This window comes from Cyprinus carpio, chromosome A23, assembly GCF_018340385.1.
Source record: "Cyprinus carpio isolate SPL01 chromosome A23, ASM1834038v1, whole genome shotgun sequence".
In the NCBI taxonomy this organism is placed as follows: Eukaryota; Metazoa; Chordata; class Actinopteri; order Cypriniformes; family Cyprinidae; genus Cyprinus; species Cyprinus carpio.
The window spans coordinates 5,672,620-5,689,541 of NC_056594.1; the positions used below are offsets into that span (position 1 = coordinate 5,672,620).

General features: G+C 40.8%; 2 protein-coding genes across 13 annotated transcripts in view; one reads left to right on the forward strand and one right to left on the reverse strand.

Annotated features, from left to right (window-relative positions):
* The window catches only part of LOC109050245 (sterile alpha motif domain-containing protein 10-like), an 890,290-nt gene that overhangs the window by 499,511 nt on the left and 373,857 nt on the right, over window positions 1-16,922 (forward strand). The window lies entirely within an intron of this gene.
* The window catches only part of LOC109048352 (myelin transcription factor 1-like), a 77,635-nt gene continuing 75,321 nt past the window's right edge, over window positions 14,609-16,922 (reverse strand). For 11 of the 12 annotated variants that reach the window (XM_042712731.1, XM_042712736.1, XM_042712734.1 and 8 more), the window contains 4 exons: window positions 15,824-15,915; window positions 15,632-15,735; window positions 15,368-15,511; window positions 14,609-15,269 (listed from right to left, as the gene is read on the reverse strand). In XM_042712731.1, the coding sequence (XP_042568665.1) occupies window positions 15,126-15,269; window positions 15,368-15,511; window positions 15,632-15,735; window positions 15,824-15,915 (484 nt within the window). In that variant the 3' untranslated portion in view covers window positions 14,609-15,125. The remainder of the gene's footprint in view (window positions 15,270-15,367; window positions 15,512-15,631; window positions 15,736-15,823; window positions 15,916-16,922) is intronic. The other variant, XM_042712730.1, reaches the window with a different exon arrangement.

Consider the following 16,922-nt stretch of genomic DNA (forward strand, 5'->3'; position numbering starts at 1 on the left):
TTGTTTTCCCATGTGTGACCGACCATTGGTGTGTTTGTTGGGGTTGACATGGCACAGACTGTTGGGTTTGTGAGTTGAGGTGGGGTATTGAGTTGGCCACGATGTGCTGTAGTTAGAGAGATCGCTCAGAGGATGAGAGCTTGGGCGGTCTCTTTGTTGGATGCCTCAATGATGATGCCATCCTCTGTGTGAAAGACTGCAATTGTTAAAATGTGAATTTTTCAGGGAAGATATGTGTTTCACACTGTCAAGGGTTGGGACGCTCACTTGTCCTGTAACATAAAAACTACAGCATCAGAAGCAGATTGAATAGGGTCTGTATGTGTATGGCGCTACACCTGCCGCGGTGCCCTTCAGCAAGTAAAATATACCGAAATCGAATTTATAACTGTCCTGTCTTAATAGTTTGATGTTTTATACTGTTTAATAAAAGTATTAATATAGATATATAGATATATATCTTCCTTTCCCCCCTCTTCTATCTTTATTCCCCCCTTTTTACTCCATCCTTTTTTTTTCCCTATTCCTCCCCTCCTACTCATTTTTCCCCTCTCTCCTCTCCTCCCCTCTTCTCCCCCCTCCCTTTCTTTTTCTCTCCCACCTACTTCTATCTTTTCGAGCTGAGCCACCATCCAACCTCTCCTACTAAGTACGTTCATACTCCCTTCCCTTTTTTTTCGACATGCCTCACATTTCCCCGCCTTCCATTTATTTCTTTATACCCATCCCCTCATACTCACCTGCTCCCCTCCCTCTTACCAAGATTTCTTTCTTCCCTTCCTCCTAAGTCGGTGTGCCATTTCCTCCCCTGTTATTCTTTCACTTCAATGCACTTACTTCCCTTTCAGTGACAGATTGTTGGTTACTACATTTATTTTTATATAGGTAAACCCCACTCCCTTTGTTTTATCCCTCACTCACCCTAAAAACAGATTATTTCCTCTCACGCAGCCTACATGGCGTACTTTTCTTTCTTGGTAGTTTTTTTTTGTATCTGCTATGCACTTTTCCCCTCCCCCTTTCTTCCTTTTTTTTTCCCTTGCCTCCCCTCATTCATTTTTTCCCCTCTTTTTTCTTTTTTCCAGATTCACCGGCACTGCACTACCTTTTGTTTTTTACCATACAATAGCATCCACCCCTAGTTTTACTCTTTATGGGTTTCTGACAAGAACCTTTTTTTTCGTCTAATTCAGGCCTGACGTTTTCCCCCCCACCCTCCTTCCCTTCTCATTTTTCCTTCCCCCTCACTTTCACTCGTCCGCTGTTTTCATCGTTTTCCCCCTCTTTTCATTCTCCTTCCCCTTTGTCTCTCATTTTTTTTTTTATGCTTTCTTTTTCCTGTTTTCGCTTATTTTTCAAGGTCCTTACTCCTTTCCGCACTTTTAAATTTTCGCATCGTTTCATTCTGTCTTTTTAAGCAGACCCCTTTTTCTTTCCCTTTTTTTTTGCCCTTTTTCTAGCTCGGTTCCTTTTTCTTTCCTTTTTTTTAATAATATTTACTTTTTGTCCCCTCGTCTTGACTTCCCCTTCGCCATGGCTCTTGATCCCGAGTTGAACTTTCTGTGACTCAGCACTATACAATAGTTCCTGGTGTGCTCCCTCTCTGTCCTTTTTGTGTGAAATCAGGATTGCGCCCCTTCATCAATGTTTTTTTTTGCGTGAGTCCACGCTTTTTTTCACTTTTTTTACACAGTGTTATATTTTCGCTCCCCCCTGGATTTATTTCTTGTCTCTTTCCTTCCTTGAGTTTGCTAAGCACTGCATCTTGCCATTCATTGCATCAATTCATTCACATCCGCGGCTGCCGAATTCCTCTCTACATTCTTTATGTTCTGCTTTGGCATCCATTCTTTCCACTCTTTCCTTCCCTCTCCGCGTACTCTTTACCTTTGTCTCCTCCTTCCACTCGCCCTCAACCTCAACAAAAGGTCGTGTTGAATCCTCTCATATCATCGCCAGCTTCAGCGTGGCGGGGACTATGCTCCTCTTGTGTAGGCCAGGTTCGCTCTGACTTCTGCTTCTCCTGTAGCGGCCTTTTTCTGGCCATGGTCCAACTCACGCACTATAGGGCAAGAGAAAGGAAAGAAGAAAGAAAATTTGACAATAAACCTTCAACATTAAGGACTTTTACAGTACTATTGAAAACATATGAATACGGCAATGTCTACATACATGACACACATGCAAGCCAAGCATGCTATAACAGTCTATGGAAAACTCAGATGAGGAATGGAAACAGTGTTCGATATTGACCTGTAGGGGGCAATTGTGCTGGCTACAAAGGCCTTTATAACATCACCGCCAGTTGACTTGGTACCTTTACTTATACCACATGTAAAAATAAGAAACAGCAAGAGTTAGAGAGGAGAGAGTAGTGAGTATATGAGAGAGAGAGAGAGAGAGAGAGAGAGATGAGTGAGAAAGAGAGAGAGAGTAAAGGATGGGAGCGAGAGATCATGGGAGGAGGGCAGCAGTGGAGGGTGGAAATTCAATTAATCCCGGATCTATTCTGGCTGCTATAGTACCGGGTGTTCAACACCATCTTGCCTGATCGAGACATGACTCAATCTATTAAATGGACTTTATCCTGTGAATGTATACCACGTTTCAACAAATACAGAGGAGAGGCAAAAGTAAGCTAGTACTATGTGCTTCTAGTATGTGTTATTTCCAATAGCCGCATTCACATCAACTATAACCCTACCACCCTGCCTCGCCAGGACTCTCGTAGATTAGGGAGAGTGAGTGTAATAGCATAGCACTGACTTTCTATCTCATAGGATATCATCCACTGACATGCTCAGATGAACTAAGTGCTTAGTTCTACGCGTGGTAGGAACAGCCCCGTTTGGGAGTCAGTAAAGGCTTCTGTTGGGACGCGCAAAGGGAGGCGTTAATCAAGGGTGTCTACGGAGCATCCGACACAGGCATGTCATCTGTCGACCTTCGGTGTGTCGGGGCATATTTGCCACTGATAGACCTGAGCCATTGCATCCTGGAGTAGGGGCAGCTGAACAGATTAGAGGGGGTCAAATTAGAGAGATGCTTTATAGCGTTCTTCGGTATTTCGCCGTGGTTTTGTGGCTCAATAGATCATCAGGAGCCGTATTTTCATGGCCAGATAAAACAAATAAAAAATCGATTTTTTAAATTTTAGCAAAATAATAAGGGTTCATCAATACGAGGGAGCTTGTGATCGATTTTTCGTTTCCTGTGGTGGCCCCTCTTTCGTTACATGAAACCTTTCCATCTTTCACCTGGAATTCCCTAGTAACATGGTATCCTCGCATTTATTACCGAGCAGGGTTGAGAGACGTTGAATGCTTTGAATCTCGTCTTCAACGCTGCATTTGAACACACACCCACACCCACACACACACACAAAAAGACAGACTAAAAAATAATATATACATAGTCATATATATATATACTATATATAATATGAAGCTAATAACATACTATTTGATTCATTGTATATTACTTGATATACATGTTAATACTGTTAGTGACAGACGAAAAAGAACACGACACAAGATCCAACTAAAACAAGCTATTATGGACTAGAAATACCATTTATAATTACATAAACATCTCAGGTCTTGAAGGATTTATATTCGGTTTTGCTGCAGGATATGAAAAGCATGCTGTCTCGCTGGGTGGCATGAGCTGTGAGCAGAAGCTCTGTTTAGACGCCGAGGCCAGAAAACGGCCTGGAGAGCGCGGGCAGCTTACTTCGGTGACCCTGTTTGACGTCGCTACAAACGCAGTAACCCCTTGTTATTTTGATGCGCGTTATAATTGATTCCACTCTCCCCTTCTGTAAATGGCTTCATAGATTGCACTTAACCGTGAGAGGAAAAAGTCTGGGGAGAATAACGTCACAAACTGAGAATATATGAGGCTTTAATATCCACTAGCACACAGATTTTGTGTTGTTAGGGTCTATATAGGAACTAGAAGACACTGGTCATTAGAAACAATTGCTTGATCAGGAAAAGGAAACAAAAGGTGTGTGAAAAAGCTGTGGACACTCCTCACACTTTATATTGTCACTTCATTTGCTGACAGCAAATTTTGTTGATGATAAGAATTGTTGAAAACAAATGAGTAACGATTAAAATGGTTTGTTTGTACAGGGCGGAGATGCGCTGCATGTTGTGAAACCAAATAATGTAAAAAAAAAAAACAGACAACCAAACAAAGAACAACATGCTCAAACATGGGATTTGAAGACATAAAGCCCAAAAAATTGCTCGCCAGAAGGAAAAATCGGCAAATTGAACTTTACAAAAGACGTAATGCTGTCTCTCAGACCTCAGCTCCTGTCCAAACAATCTGCTGAGGGAACTGCGTCAGGAAGAGGGAGAGACAATCAGGAACAGAGAATTAAGCAGAAAAATCTAAAAGCAACAATAATTGCATAGAACCACAATAATCAATAGAATCTGACAAACTATATACAGATACCCCGGGAGGCCATATGCAGTAACACTCATGGACTCTGCATTACCAAGAAACCCCACACACACTGTGCAGGATACATATACGCCATACATTGCATTATACCCAACACCTGAGTCAGCCAAAAACATCAAGGCTCTTGACGGATGAAAAAAAAAGTGCAAATAGACACGACATTCAGCATGAAATATGATTAAGCGGGTTGTCCCATTTGAGTTCTAGTGGTGAAGTCAGAATCAGAAATTGTAGATGGTTAAAAAAAAAAAAAGAACATTGCAGCTTACTCTAATCAAATTTATTTTCGCTTAAAACAACTAAAAACTGTCAAAGAGCTGTCAGCAGTAAAATAAATGTAATTATATACTATATCAACCGCTTTAAAGTAAATGTTGGGTATCAATGCATTAGCATTTGGAACTTATTCTCTAAGACGTATAATTAGCAGGCAAAAACAGTCTTGTTACCGATAATATGTATATAATAGTCAGCACTAGACCATAGATTGTAGAGTCCAAGTGTCTAACACACAAGGAGATACTAGTAATGACAAGTGCCATTGCATTATTTTCGGGGGCTTTTAGCTTGACGAACTTCCAGAACTCGCACAGCAATCGTTCAAATCAGGCGTTCAGAAATAGAATGGCTAAGAAGAAGTTCTACTGACATTTACTAAAATGACTGTCCCTATATTGCTAAAAGCTATGATCTTCAGCTCCAAATACACATTTTTTCATTGTTGGGGGGGGGCATGATGTACTAACTTACTAACCAAGTTTTCGTGCTCTACAAGCTGTAGGAGTGTTAGTCAGAACTTACTGATGGTAGTGTAGCGTGACCGTATGTGGGAGATTCTGTACACTATAGCTGTCTGTACTTGTTTCTTTGCGACAATTGTGTTTGCTCGATCTGTCAATGCTCTTCGTCTCTCTACAAAGCCTCCATCTAACATGACGAATGCTACCACAGTGCATAGAAGGATTATTCTTTGCAACAAACCTCTAGGAGCGACTCCAAGAGGCAGATTTATGTGTGAGAAGCTTAAACTATTAGATATGCCTATAGTGAACATATTAAAGACATGCTCCGCTGACCAGTGAAAGAAATGAGTTTTAGAGTGAGCAGAAAAAGAGAGAAAGATAGGCGAGAAAAGAAGAGAGAGGTTCACTGACCTCTCTTCCTGCTTTGGACCCGTGTGCGGTGCGGCGTTGTCATCAGTCATCGCCAACTCATGACTATTTTCCAGAGAAAAAAAATGCAGAGAGTCAAGACTAGAACAGTCAGACATGCCTCAATGGGATAGCATGGATAGACAGACAGGCGGACGGACTGACGTACCGGACAGATAGCTAGATATAATAGATAGATAGATAGATAGATAGATAGATAGATAGATGGATAGGATGTGGATAGATGAATCTAATGGTAAAAACCAACCTTTAAATCACAGTAACATTGTTCAGTGTTTTCCTCCTTCCTAGCACTTCTTCTGTACCCCTAGCATGCAGCGAATTATAAGAATTGTTGAGGCCGCGTGAACATACAATGAAATCGGATTAGTACGGACTGACAGAGAGAGACCGCAGAGCATGGCTATCTGCCAGAGTGGAGCCCCATTTGCGTTCACACAACTGGCCCCGATGTAGCAAGCTCGAGTGGGTAATTACAATACCGGCACGCTATTAACCAAAGTGACTCAACGAGAATAATACCTAAAACATCAGGCAGCTCTGCCAAATCACTGTAATATTCGGACTCCTGCACAGAGAATCCCCGATTGCAACACTCACTGCGCGCTTTCTGGCACAATAAGGCGAGCAGTGTCAAATCCCTCTCTAATCTCACTCACACTACCCACACACACACAGATGCAGGGAAGTCTGCTCACTGTAAAGCCATTGGATCTTTTCTGGCGGCACAATGGCGCCATTAGCTTTGATTACTTTACCTGCGATTTAAATGGAAACGGAATCCTTGAAAATCCACGAAACTCTCTCCTCTTTGACCCTCCGCGAAATGCTGCTCACCCCCGCTCCCAGCTGCCGCCTTTAATACAGCGCTGGAGCTGGCAAGGGCAAGCACACTGCACTTTCACAGAGGAGTTTCTCTTTCACACGCTCCCTTTCTCTTTCTTTTCTTTTTATCCCTGCGCACTCTCTCTGGCAGTGCCACTTCCTGTTGATTGCCGACTTTTCAGCACGGGCGGATAATGAGTGTGTTGTGTTCGATTTGAGGGAGTTTGCGTACATGGATGAGAGAGTTGAAAGTTGGCTGTGTGTGTGTGTATGTATCCGGGCAGACAGGTGCACACAGAGTGAATCTCTCTTCCTCTCTCAGGGCATTTTTGATCACAAGCACATGCGATCTCAGAAGCAACAAGCCGGCTTTAATGCATGCAGATACTCGCTTCTCACAACTCATGAGCTTGATTCTCCGGCCTAGAGAGGAAAGTTTTCCCCTCACATTGATGATCAAATAGGCCCGGGTATTATGTGGATGTATACACGACTGAGCATTGTGTTATGTGCATGGTTCGCCCAGGCTTGGAGTCTTCTAATAGCCCCTCTCTCAGTTATCTCCGAAACAAGCAGCTCTGTGACACACTCTGACCCCGAGCACAAACAGCCAGGGCAGATATGCGATGTCGTTTTATTTACATTCTTTCGCACTGTACTTCACTCGGGTCTTTCACTGCCGTCTCCTTATGTGTCTAACACATTGAATCAAACAAGGCCCGAATTAAGGGAGCCCTGGCGTGAGACTAATTCATGTTTTGTGTGAACCACTAGCATACGCATCTCTTTCGCAAGGTGAGCGCTGGCGGTGCAGGTTCAGAGTTTTTGCGATTCCTTTTATTTATTGTGAATTCCAACCTCATTAAAGTCTGCAATGCGGATTGAATGTGTTTGTGACAAGCAAGACGTTTGTCATCTTTTCTTGTCGTAGATATCATAATCGAAGAGCCGTTTACTGTTTTTCACACCTGTCCTTAATCCCCGGCATTTTTAATTACAACTGTTGGGCAGAGCAATGAATTTGTGAGTGGTGTTTGAGAGAACTATGAAAAGTAGCACAGTGGGATGTGTCGAAATGAACTGTAAAAGAAATTGAGCAGAGAAAATGCAACGAAATGCGTATAGTTTAAGCCACAAATTGTTATTGTTACACACTAAGAGTGTCGCTCCTCGGGAACTCCACGAGCATCCCTTTCGGCCCTTGTGCTAAACAGTTAGTTATGTTGTGTCGCTCTCCTCTCCATATGCAAGCGAGGGATGGGAGACTCTCCTTCCTGTGCGCTCTTCTGACCAGCGTTATGATGTAAGTGCTTCGGCCTTAGGGGCCATGAATTCACACTTGAAGGAAGAGTCGGAACCCGCCTCCTCTGGGCTTGTGCGCATAACATGAACGGCTTTTATTTCCTTTTCACATTTACAAGAACAAGGACACAACACGGCCTTGCCGACTGGCCAACAGGTCACTTGGAGTGAACAGGACACACTGCATGACTTCCAGAATTAACCTGCGGGAAAGCAGTTGGCCAATTACAGAGGCAATAGGCGATATTGTCGCCAAGGAGAGCTGGGAGCCATCCTTCCGGGAGCGATCTTAAACAGCTCAATCTGATCGCCTCCCTCCAATCGCGCAGCCTGTTCAACTACCGACTGCAACTGAGATTGAGGTTGTGTTTGTGTGTGTTGGTATCAACGCTAATGTGTTTTTTCCCCTTGTAAGAGTCGGTGTAGCATGAGAATAAGCTGGCTCCGATTACCTTGGCGACGTCTACAGTTGGCTGGATGGCTGATCAGAAATCGAGAGTTGGTATTCATATCTAATTGGATGCCTCTTAAAAGACGCCTGCCTGCCAACTGCACAATCCTCTTTAAACATTATCAAATTAGTACTCGATCCGAGCATCTAAATTGTGGCTATCAGATGAAACATCGTATCGCATCACAGTGAAAAAAAAAATACATTTATGGGCCCACTGGAGGCATGAAGCGCAAAGTCTCCTACTTCGTCCTCTCCTCAGTACACCCTTAACGATTATTAACATCGGCGGGTTTCTCCTCTTTCTCTCGCTCTTTTTTTTTTTGCGTCCCCCCATACTCAGCCCCCCATTACGAATTCGCGTTCTCCACAATGAATAATCTTCCCCAATGCAGGAATGACACGATATATGATGGGTGCCGAAAATAAAAATGGCTGGCTGTTGTCAAATAAAAGCAGGCGCTGAAGATGGAAGAAGAGTGTGAACTGAGAGAGGAGAAATGAAGGGAGGGATGCATCCACTTAAAGGCAAAAACACACACCTAAGCAGAAAGAGGAAAGGGGGGAGGCGATAGGATGGGAGAGAGAGACTCTCTTTTATGTTGATGAAAGATAGCAAACAAAAGCAGCTCAAGGACATCCCCGCTTTCAAACCTCTCCAGTTTTCCTAAATAATGCAAGAAAGCTCTAAAAATTAAATTAGGTTGAGCTGAACAGCCCAATTCTTCATAATTACGGGATGCGGGACACTTTAAAATCTCGGCTCATTCAGAGGGGGGTTAGGCTGCTCTGCCAAAACCCATTCTAGGTCAAGCTGGCATGAACTGCGTACATTGCGGTAATACAACGCTGACTTCCCTTTCATAAGTGTGCTGACAGACAGAACTGATGATGTCATAAATGTATAACGCTCTTTTTCGCCTCTAATTGTGCAACTTGGCAGGAAACCCAAGTTTCTGGCGTGATGATTGGCCGGGCGGTTCCGTATAACTCCTTTGATTGGTCGGCTCTGCAGTCTGAGAAGAGGGCCGGCAGCGGCTGATCTTGTCTCCTCGCGTCCAGCGCTGGTTCAGGAGCGCTTCCGCACTCATTTTCTGTTTGAGAGAGAGACGAACTTCCCATCACTACAATACAAGTTCAAAATCCCTCATACACCTTTTGAGACTCATGTCAATGCACTCAAAGCAGTTATTTTTTTATATTTTTGAGACTCATGTCAATGCACTCAAAGCAGTTTCATTTTTTGTGGCGGCAAATGGCTGCGTGCGCGTCCTTTTTATATTTTTCTTCTTATTCTTATGAACAGTAATGGTTTTCATTTATTTTGGATATATTTGATGTTGTTTGATTAACTATGTGATATATTCATTTAAGTCTGTTTTTTCTATAATCATTTTGTCGTTATTATTAGATAGATACCGTTGGAAGGTTTCATATGAATCCTCCTCGTGCTGAGATAGTACCTGTTCTTGTGGTGTGGTAGTTTTTTTTTTTAGTGTGGTAGTCTTTATCCTCCCTCCCTATCTATAAAATATGCTATTTAAAGCCTAACAGACTGTCTTAAACAACAAGTTCTCAAATCACAGCTAGCACTATGCATGATGCTGACAAGCATGGAAATATATGAAAGAAAAATACTAGTCAATTGGCATACACTCATCATTTTCAGAATTTCAGGTATCAAATTGATTAATCAACGAAGACAGATGGAATCATGCAGAGCGACTTAAAAAAAAAGTGCAAAACCAAAAGAATTTCAGCATGTGTTTGTATCCAAACTTTTGACCTTAACAAGCACAAAAACAAAACACAAACACTTGCATTGGTGGTTTACGACGACCTTCTCCATAGGCATAATAGTTTTTTTAATACTGTACAAAACTGTATTTTATATGGCCCGAAAACCCATCACAGGACTACTATGGCATTTTTTTGAATTTCACAACACACTGTGTTGTATGTGCTGTAAAGCCTTTTGGGTCCTCATAAACCATGTTTTACGTTGTATTACCCATGTAATTTACACATTTTTTGTCCGTCATAAAACAGATACCAGTACCAGTACACACACCACCACACACACACACACACACACACACCACACACACACCACACAACACACACACACACATCACACACACACCACACATCACGTAGGAAGTGTATCATCTCCAAAAGATCACATTATTGACTCTTATTGATGTTTTCCATATCTAACACTTTTTGAAACTGACACAACATACCTCCACAAACCAGACCATTATTGTCTCTTTTAACACTGGATATCAATGAGCACAGGTACAAGGATACACAAACCACGGTCGACAATCCAAACCAACTAACACTTCATTTCAAAGTTGCTTGAATCAGCGCACTAGCCATAGCCTTGTCCTGCTCTACAGAAAATAAAACCTGGCAATTGAAACTACCACTGCTACAAAAGTGACTAAAACATGTAGTCTATCACTGGTGAAAGTGCTTATTATTGTTATTAGTATTTTGGAACAGTACCCATTTCTTTTTTTGACATTTTTAAAGGTGAATCATTGTGTGGCTACAAAATCCACCAGTAAAAATAGCTGATTCTCTGTAACAAGGACGCAAGGAGGACAAGCCTTGGCCGGGGGTTAAAATACCAATTTGTTTTCTTTCTTTTTTCCCCCCCGGCATTTTACTTGTAAGTATTCTTGGAATACAACAAACACTGTTCTTTATTACAAATGTACAGAATCCCATTGTTGTCAGAGTAATGCGCCTGGGCATAAATGCTTCATCTGGTGATACGTTCCATGATTACTCGATGAAATGACCCACCATAACGATTTCCATACCTGAATCAGAATCACAGTTTTGGGAAGAATAGTGTTACATATTGTGATTTATTTCATGTTGAACAACTCAGCTGAAATATCGATTTCAATATGATCCGCTCTTGGTGTTCACCACTTTGCTGAACCCCACCCCCCCCCAAACAAAAGTTAGAAAAAGTTGGCGTCCTGAGTGGGATTGTGACCCATCCTTAAATGTAAACACAACCCTTTCCTGCAGCGGGACAGAAAGCTGATAAAAGGCACACATGAGACAAACCACAGAGCTGTAGCTACAGTACCCTACAGAAGGAGGGCCCCATTTTGGTTATATCAGCTTAATGGGACAAACCAGTAACCTTTCCGACTTTTTAGGCTGTTTATTTTTCTCATGAAATGACAGAGGAAAACCATTTTAATTGACCTTACAGTTGGCACAAGTCTGCAAAAGGCCGGACACTCCTCAGTACAAGGTGCTACAATCTACCCTTATTTGGGTTCACACGGGGAGAGGGTACAATATGCTAACTTTTATTTGCAGATGCTACACTGTCTCCAGAGAACCATGCTACATTATTAGGCAGATTCACAACACTCAACCTCACCGTAGCAACATTCGTAGCTGCTCATCATCACTGACAGCAGGCATTTAAGAAGCAGCTTGAGTGAAGAATAATTCACACAGGCTTTAGGCTATACTCACGTCAGTAGTAATAAGCAGATCGAAAATGGTGCCTCCATCTTAAATAAGCGATATGACATCTGTAGTGAGTATCCCCTCACGCAATTAACAGAAGGAAGAAAGCTCTGCCGTTACAGATAGACAAACGATCTTCAGATTGCTCTTAAACCAAAGCGGAAACGCTGTGGTATTGAAATGCAATGCATACATCTTTCCAGCATGAAAAGTTACCACAGAATGAGGCGAATGCATGGCTGATCTGACATTATGTGGGAAATGGAACAAAGACTTTATGGGGCAAATATAGCATCTCCTTTGTTTTCTCTCTGTGTGTGAGGGCATGCCAAACCACATCTTTTTTTTGTTTCCTCTTTAACGAAGGCCTTGTTGACGAGAGTTAACAGATCTGATATTGTACATCCAATTTTTGTGATGGATATGAGGGTCTTTTTTTGTACTGGCAACAAGGTAAACAAGATGTTGGTGCAAAGGGCATTTTGACATTTCAGACAGGATACAGAGTCACATCAAACAACCAACGAACAAGTTCTAAAGCGACATTTGCAATATTTATCCCAATTCTGTTGAAGCAATGAACAGTTATCCAGTAGCCATTTTACCTTGTTCCTTTTTTTCAAAAAAAAAAAAAAAAAAAAAAAAAAAAAAAAATTCTACTAACACACACCCCCACACTCTCATGCGCACACAAAGAAGAAAAACCTTTTGGTTGAAAAGGTCATTAGTTGGCATTCAAGATTTTTGAAAAGTGCACACACATGTCTATCCATTCACAATATTGCTGCCATAATAGCAAATGAGCAACATGACCGCTGTTTAGTATTTAACAAAACGAACGGCTGAATAGAGGCACAATGTTCATTCACAACGTGCTATTATGAGTCATACAGATGTCATTGCGATGACTGGCATTTTACACACGTATCTAAGTGTGGCGTGTCCCACCAGAACTGCACAACACCATACAATATTAAAGACAAGATCCACCGAGGAGAACTTTCAGCACAGTTACAATGCGTCTAAACGCTTTACAGACCTAAGATAATCTGTTAACCATTTGTCCCATTAATGCGGCTGAGATACATACAGAGGCCCAGTGATGTTCGGGACCGCAGAAAATAGGAAACTCTACAAACCTCCTTGTATTCTTCGCTTTAGAAATGTGCATTTTTATATTATAAAACACATTGTATCCTGCAACCACAGTTAACTGGTCTTTCGTTTTTATATTATTTAGTCTTCTATCGATAGTAGGACGCACAGCTTTTGGAAAGATATTTGGATATTGTTTCTGTTTAGCTATTATAAGAGAAAAAGAGTTAACAATTACACTGTAAAAATATATGTATGTTTATATACTATATATAGTTATTTTTTTTTTTTTTTTTTTTTTTACAGAATGAATATATTGTGTAGGTATAGCCATCACGGCAAAGGAATAAAGGCATCTGTAACAATCCCCACTTATGCCACGGTCACATGACCCGAGGGTAGTGTGGTTGCTGAATGGGCGGAGTCGGTAACGAAAGCACAGGTCAGTGGCACTTTGTGCATCGAAGGAAATAAAAATCTAGTATAAGGCTACACGGGTGTATGCTTGTCTGATACTAGTCGAGTAAGGACATTGTGGTTCAAGAGTTTCTGTCAGGATGGTTGGTATTCGTCTTCTGTGCCCCGCCCCGCAAAAACGACCCCTCCCGCTTCCCATGGTCCGACAAAGATAAGTTTAGCAAGAAAGTAAAAATAATCCTTTTGGAATTCATTAGGATTGTTCAGGGGAAACAGTTTTTGGCCACTACTGAGAGATTGAGGAGGTATAAAGGAAAAAAAAAAGCACAAGAGGATCCAGAGGAACGTCGTCTTCCTGTCGAGATGGACAGGGTAAGAGTCAAAGCTGTAGGTTCCACAGTACTGGAATTGCTTTTTTTCTCTGTACATTCCTATAGGAAGTAATGCTGGTATAAGGAAAACCCTCGATAATCATATTTTATTCTGTAGTCCAAAACATGTTTTTTGTCTTTATTTTTATATCGCCAAAGTTCTTCAAGACTACTAAGACTTCACAAACACATGGAGACGTTACAAAATAAATATACATTACAACTGTGTCACAGTTCATAATTTCATCATAAATATTAAATAAATAATAAATAGAGATGATACTTCTCCTTCAGCTGTGTTGGAAATTTGAAAAAAATAAAATAACTAAAATGAAATGCAAATAGAGAAAGATAGAGATAGATACACAAGTAGAGAGAAAGAGAAAGAAAATTTTACAAAATTATCAAAACATTGTTGGTTAAAAATATTTGCACTTAAAAAATGTTTAAAAACTCTATTATCAAATGAAAAGAAGTTATAAAAATTAGTGGTACTTTTTTTCTCTCTTTCCAAATATTGATGTGGCAAGTTCCTTGCAGAAGCTATAAGCAGAAGGGCTGTGGATATTTAAATAGGTGAATTCAAATAAATAGTACAGTTAAAATTAAATTATAGCAAAATATAAATAAATTACAGTAGTGTCTGGACAAGTGTCCTATAATTTATAGATCAGTGACACCCAACATCTTGTCTGATGTTGAATGGACTGAAATGAAGTGCAACTCATTGTTCATATGTAAGAGATATGACTACGCTGGGTAAATATTCCTACAGTGTAATTACCACAGATAAATTTGAGCAAGCTAATGCTCCTTTGTGTAGCTCTTAAAAAAAAACCAATAAACAATAAATGGCTGCCGAGAAATGTTGTGTTTCAACAGGTGCAATTTACAGAATCAACTGCATGGCACTGATAAGGTTGCACACGCATGCATTCGCTCAATTTGTATGCTAGTACAACATACTCTCATTTCCACGACCCAAAACCACTTTTGTTTTCTTCGGGAAAAGATGGAAAGATGAGCAAACACTGCATATGTCTGTTCTGCTGGGGCTCACGTACAGATCACTTGTATTTGGATCGTCACTTTTGTTGTTTCGGTGGAGCAGAATCCTCACTAATCTCTTTCACCTAAAGCCTGGGCTGTACATCTTCTGGAAGTTCTACTCCCAGTTTCTTCTTCTTCTTTCAAAACTTCTCACCGTTTGAATGTAAAACAACAAAAACTGTAAAGAAAACTTGGTTTGTCTCTTCTTTTCTCCATAAATAAAGGATTTGGTTCCATCTTCAACTTCCAATCCAGCAGCTTTTGTGGATTTTGGTCCTCATAATAATATATATTATATACCTCTTTTTGAACTCACAGAATGCTCCCTGGGATGAAGGTTTAGATTGTTGTTCAAAAAAACCTGAATGCCCTTTTTGTGTGTCATATGTATGCTCTTCCCAATGGCTCCACTTTCTATTTCTCTTCCACACTTCTGTTTCTCATCCCCATCTTTTGGCTTAGTCAGACCTTAATGCCTTTCACCGCTTTGTTGATGGTCTCCAGAAGGGCCTTGTTCTCTGGGTTCTGGTAGCAGTCCTTATTGGTGTACATGTCAGTAAGGGTGCTCACGTAGCTCTCAAAATTCTGCTCTGTGATTGGCTCCTGCTGCAATGGAAATCGGAATGGTGGTTTTAAAAAGGTGTGTCTAATTCATGTAGGAAAGGAAAGTTATGGAAGCTGCTGTAGGAGTGTGTGTAACTCACCATGTGAGGCAGACGGATGTTGGCCAGACTCCGTATAAGAGCTTGACTTAGTCCAGACAGCTCCATAAACAATGCCTCATTCTGTTCTTCAATCACCTTATTCTCCTGCTCAATGTTTTTCAGGTTCTTCTCCATGGATGTGATCTGAATCACCGAAAAAGCAGATTATTTCAACTTCCTATGGAACATGTCCAAAAAAACATAGTAATATGTTGTTACTTTTTATATATGTGGTCTTTAGTCGCCGGGAGATGTGTGGCTAACCTGTGTTTGAAGGTTGACCATATCTGCCTCCATCTCATTGTTGGATTCATTGAGATCATTGATTTCTTTATTGAGCTGCTTGATGTCTTCATCATTGTCTAACACTGTAAAGAAAAAGAGAAATGTTGTCACCTTTACTGTCCCACAAAATATGACAGAAGGGATGATGGAGGTAAATATGGGATGTCTCACCGTCACTGGCTCTGAACTTAGTGCTGAGATACTCTTCTCCAGGGAACTTGGCTTTCTTCTTGTTGAGGGAGGCTCTGGGGCAGCCTGAGAGACTAGGGCCAAACATAATTGATTCATCATCAATCATCACAAAATGCAGCAGCACCTTTGCTCCATGAGCATTCCCATAATGACTCAGACTTGGCCAGCACCCTAAAACCTAAATGTAGAGTGTGTAATTTCTGTTCTATGAAGCTGCGGTCACATTTACCTTTATATGGTGAAATTCTGCAGGCAAAACATAATCATCTCAATAGAAAATCAATGAAACCAGGAATTTCACATAAGGAACATGTGAGGTGAACCAATATAAAGCTGCTTGGTTTGCAAGAGACCTTTGAGCAAACAGTGCTTCATGCATTGCTACACTATTGACAACTTTAGTTCTGTTCGGATGAGACTAGTTTCCCGAATGATGTTACAATACAAATCAAAACCATGTCTGTAATTTTATATACCGATTAAATACCACATGAGACTAACATTTCCATGTTGATTGCAGTGGTGAATGTGTGTTCTGGATACAGGCATTACAGAAGGTCATGTGCTGTGGCTGCATGAATTAAATGCAACACATCTTAAAATTAATTATTTTTCATAAAAGTTTACTTTATTATAAAAACCTTACTGAAATAAACTTTACATGAGTTTCTAAAAGTGGCTGCTCATAATGAACCCCTGTAATTGAGCAGAGAAATCTAGACATGTACCTTACCTGACACTGGTCAGGTAGAAGTTTCCCACAATTTAGCTCTCCTTATTTTTATATTTATACTTTATTCTTTATAAAGTATAAAATATGCCATCCATATTGAAAAGTGCAAAACATGCAGAAGATTAGTGTGCAAACAATACGTCACCATGCATTTTGATGGATTAGATTTCTCAAAGGTCCAGTGATTTTTTGGAAAATACAGATTTGGGTGTAACTAAGAAATGCACATTTCTCTAACCTCCTCCAGGAAAACTAGTCCTGTCCAAATAGGGCTTTAGTCCATTAAATATTGCTGAAGTTTCACTAATGTAAGCGCATCTTTAGTAAGAAGTGCAAAAATAATGA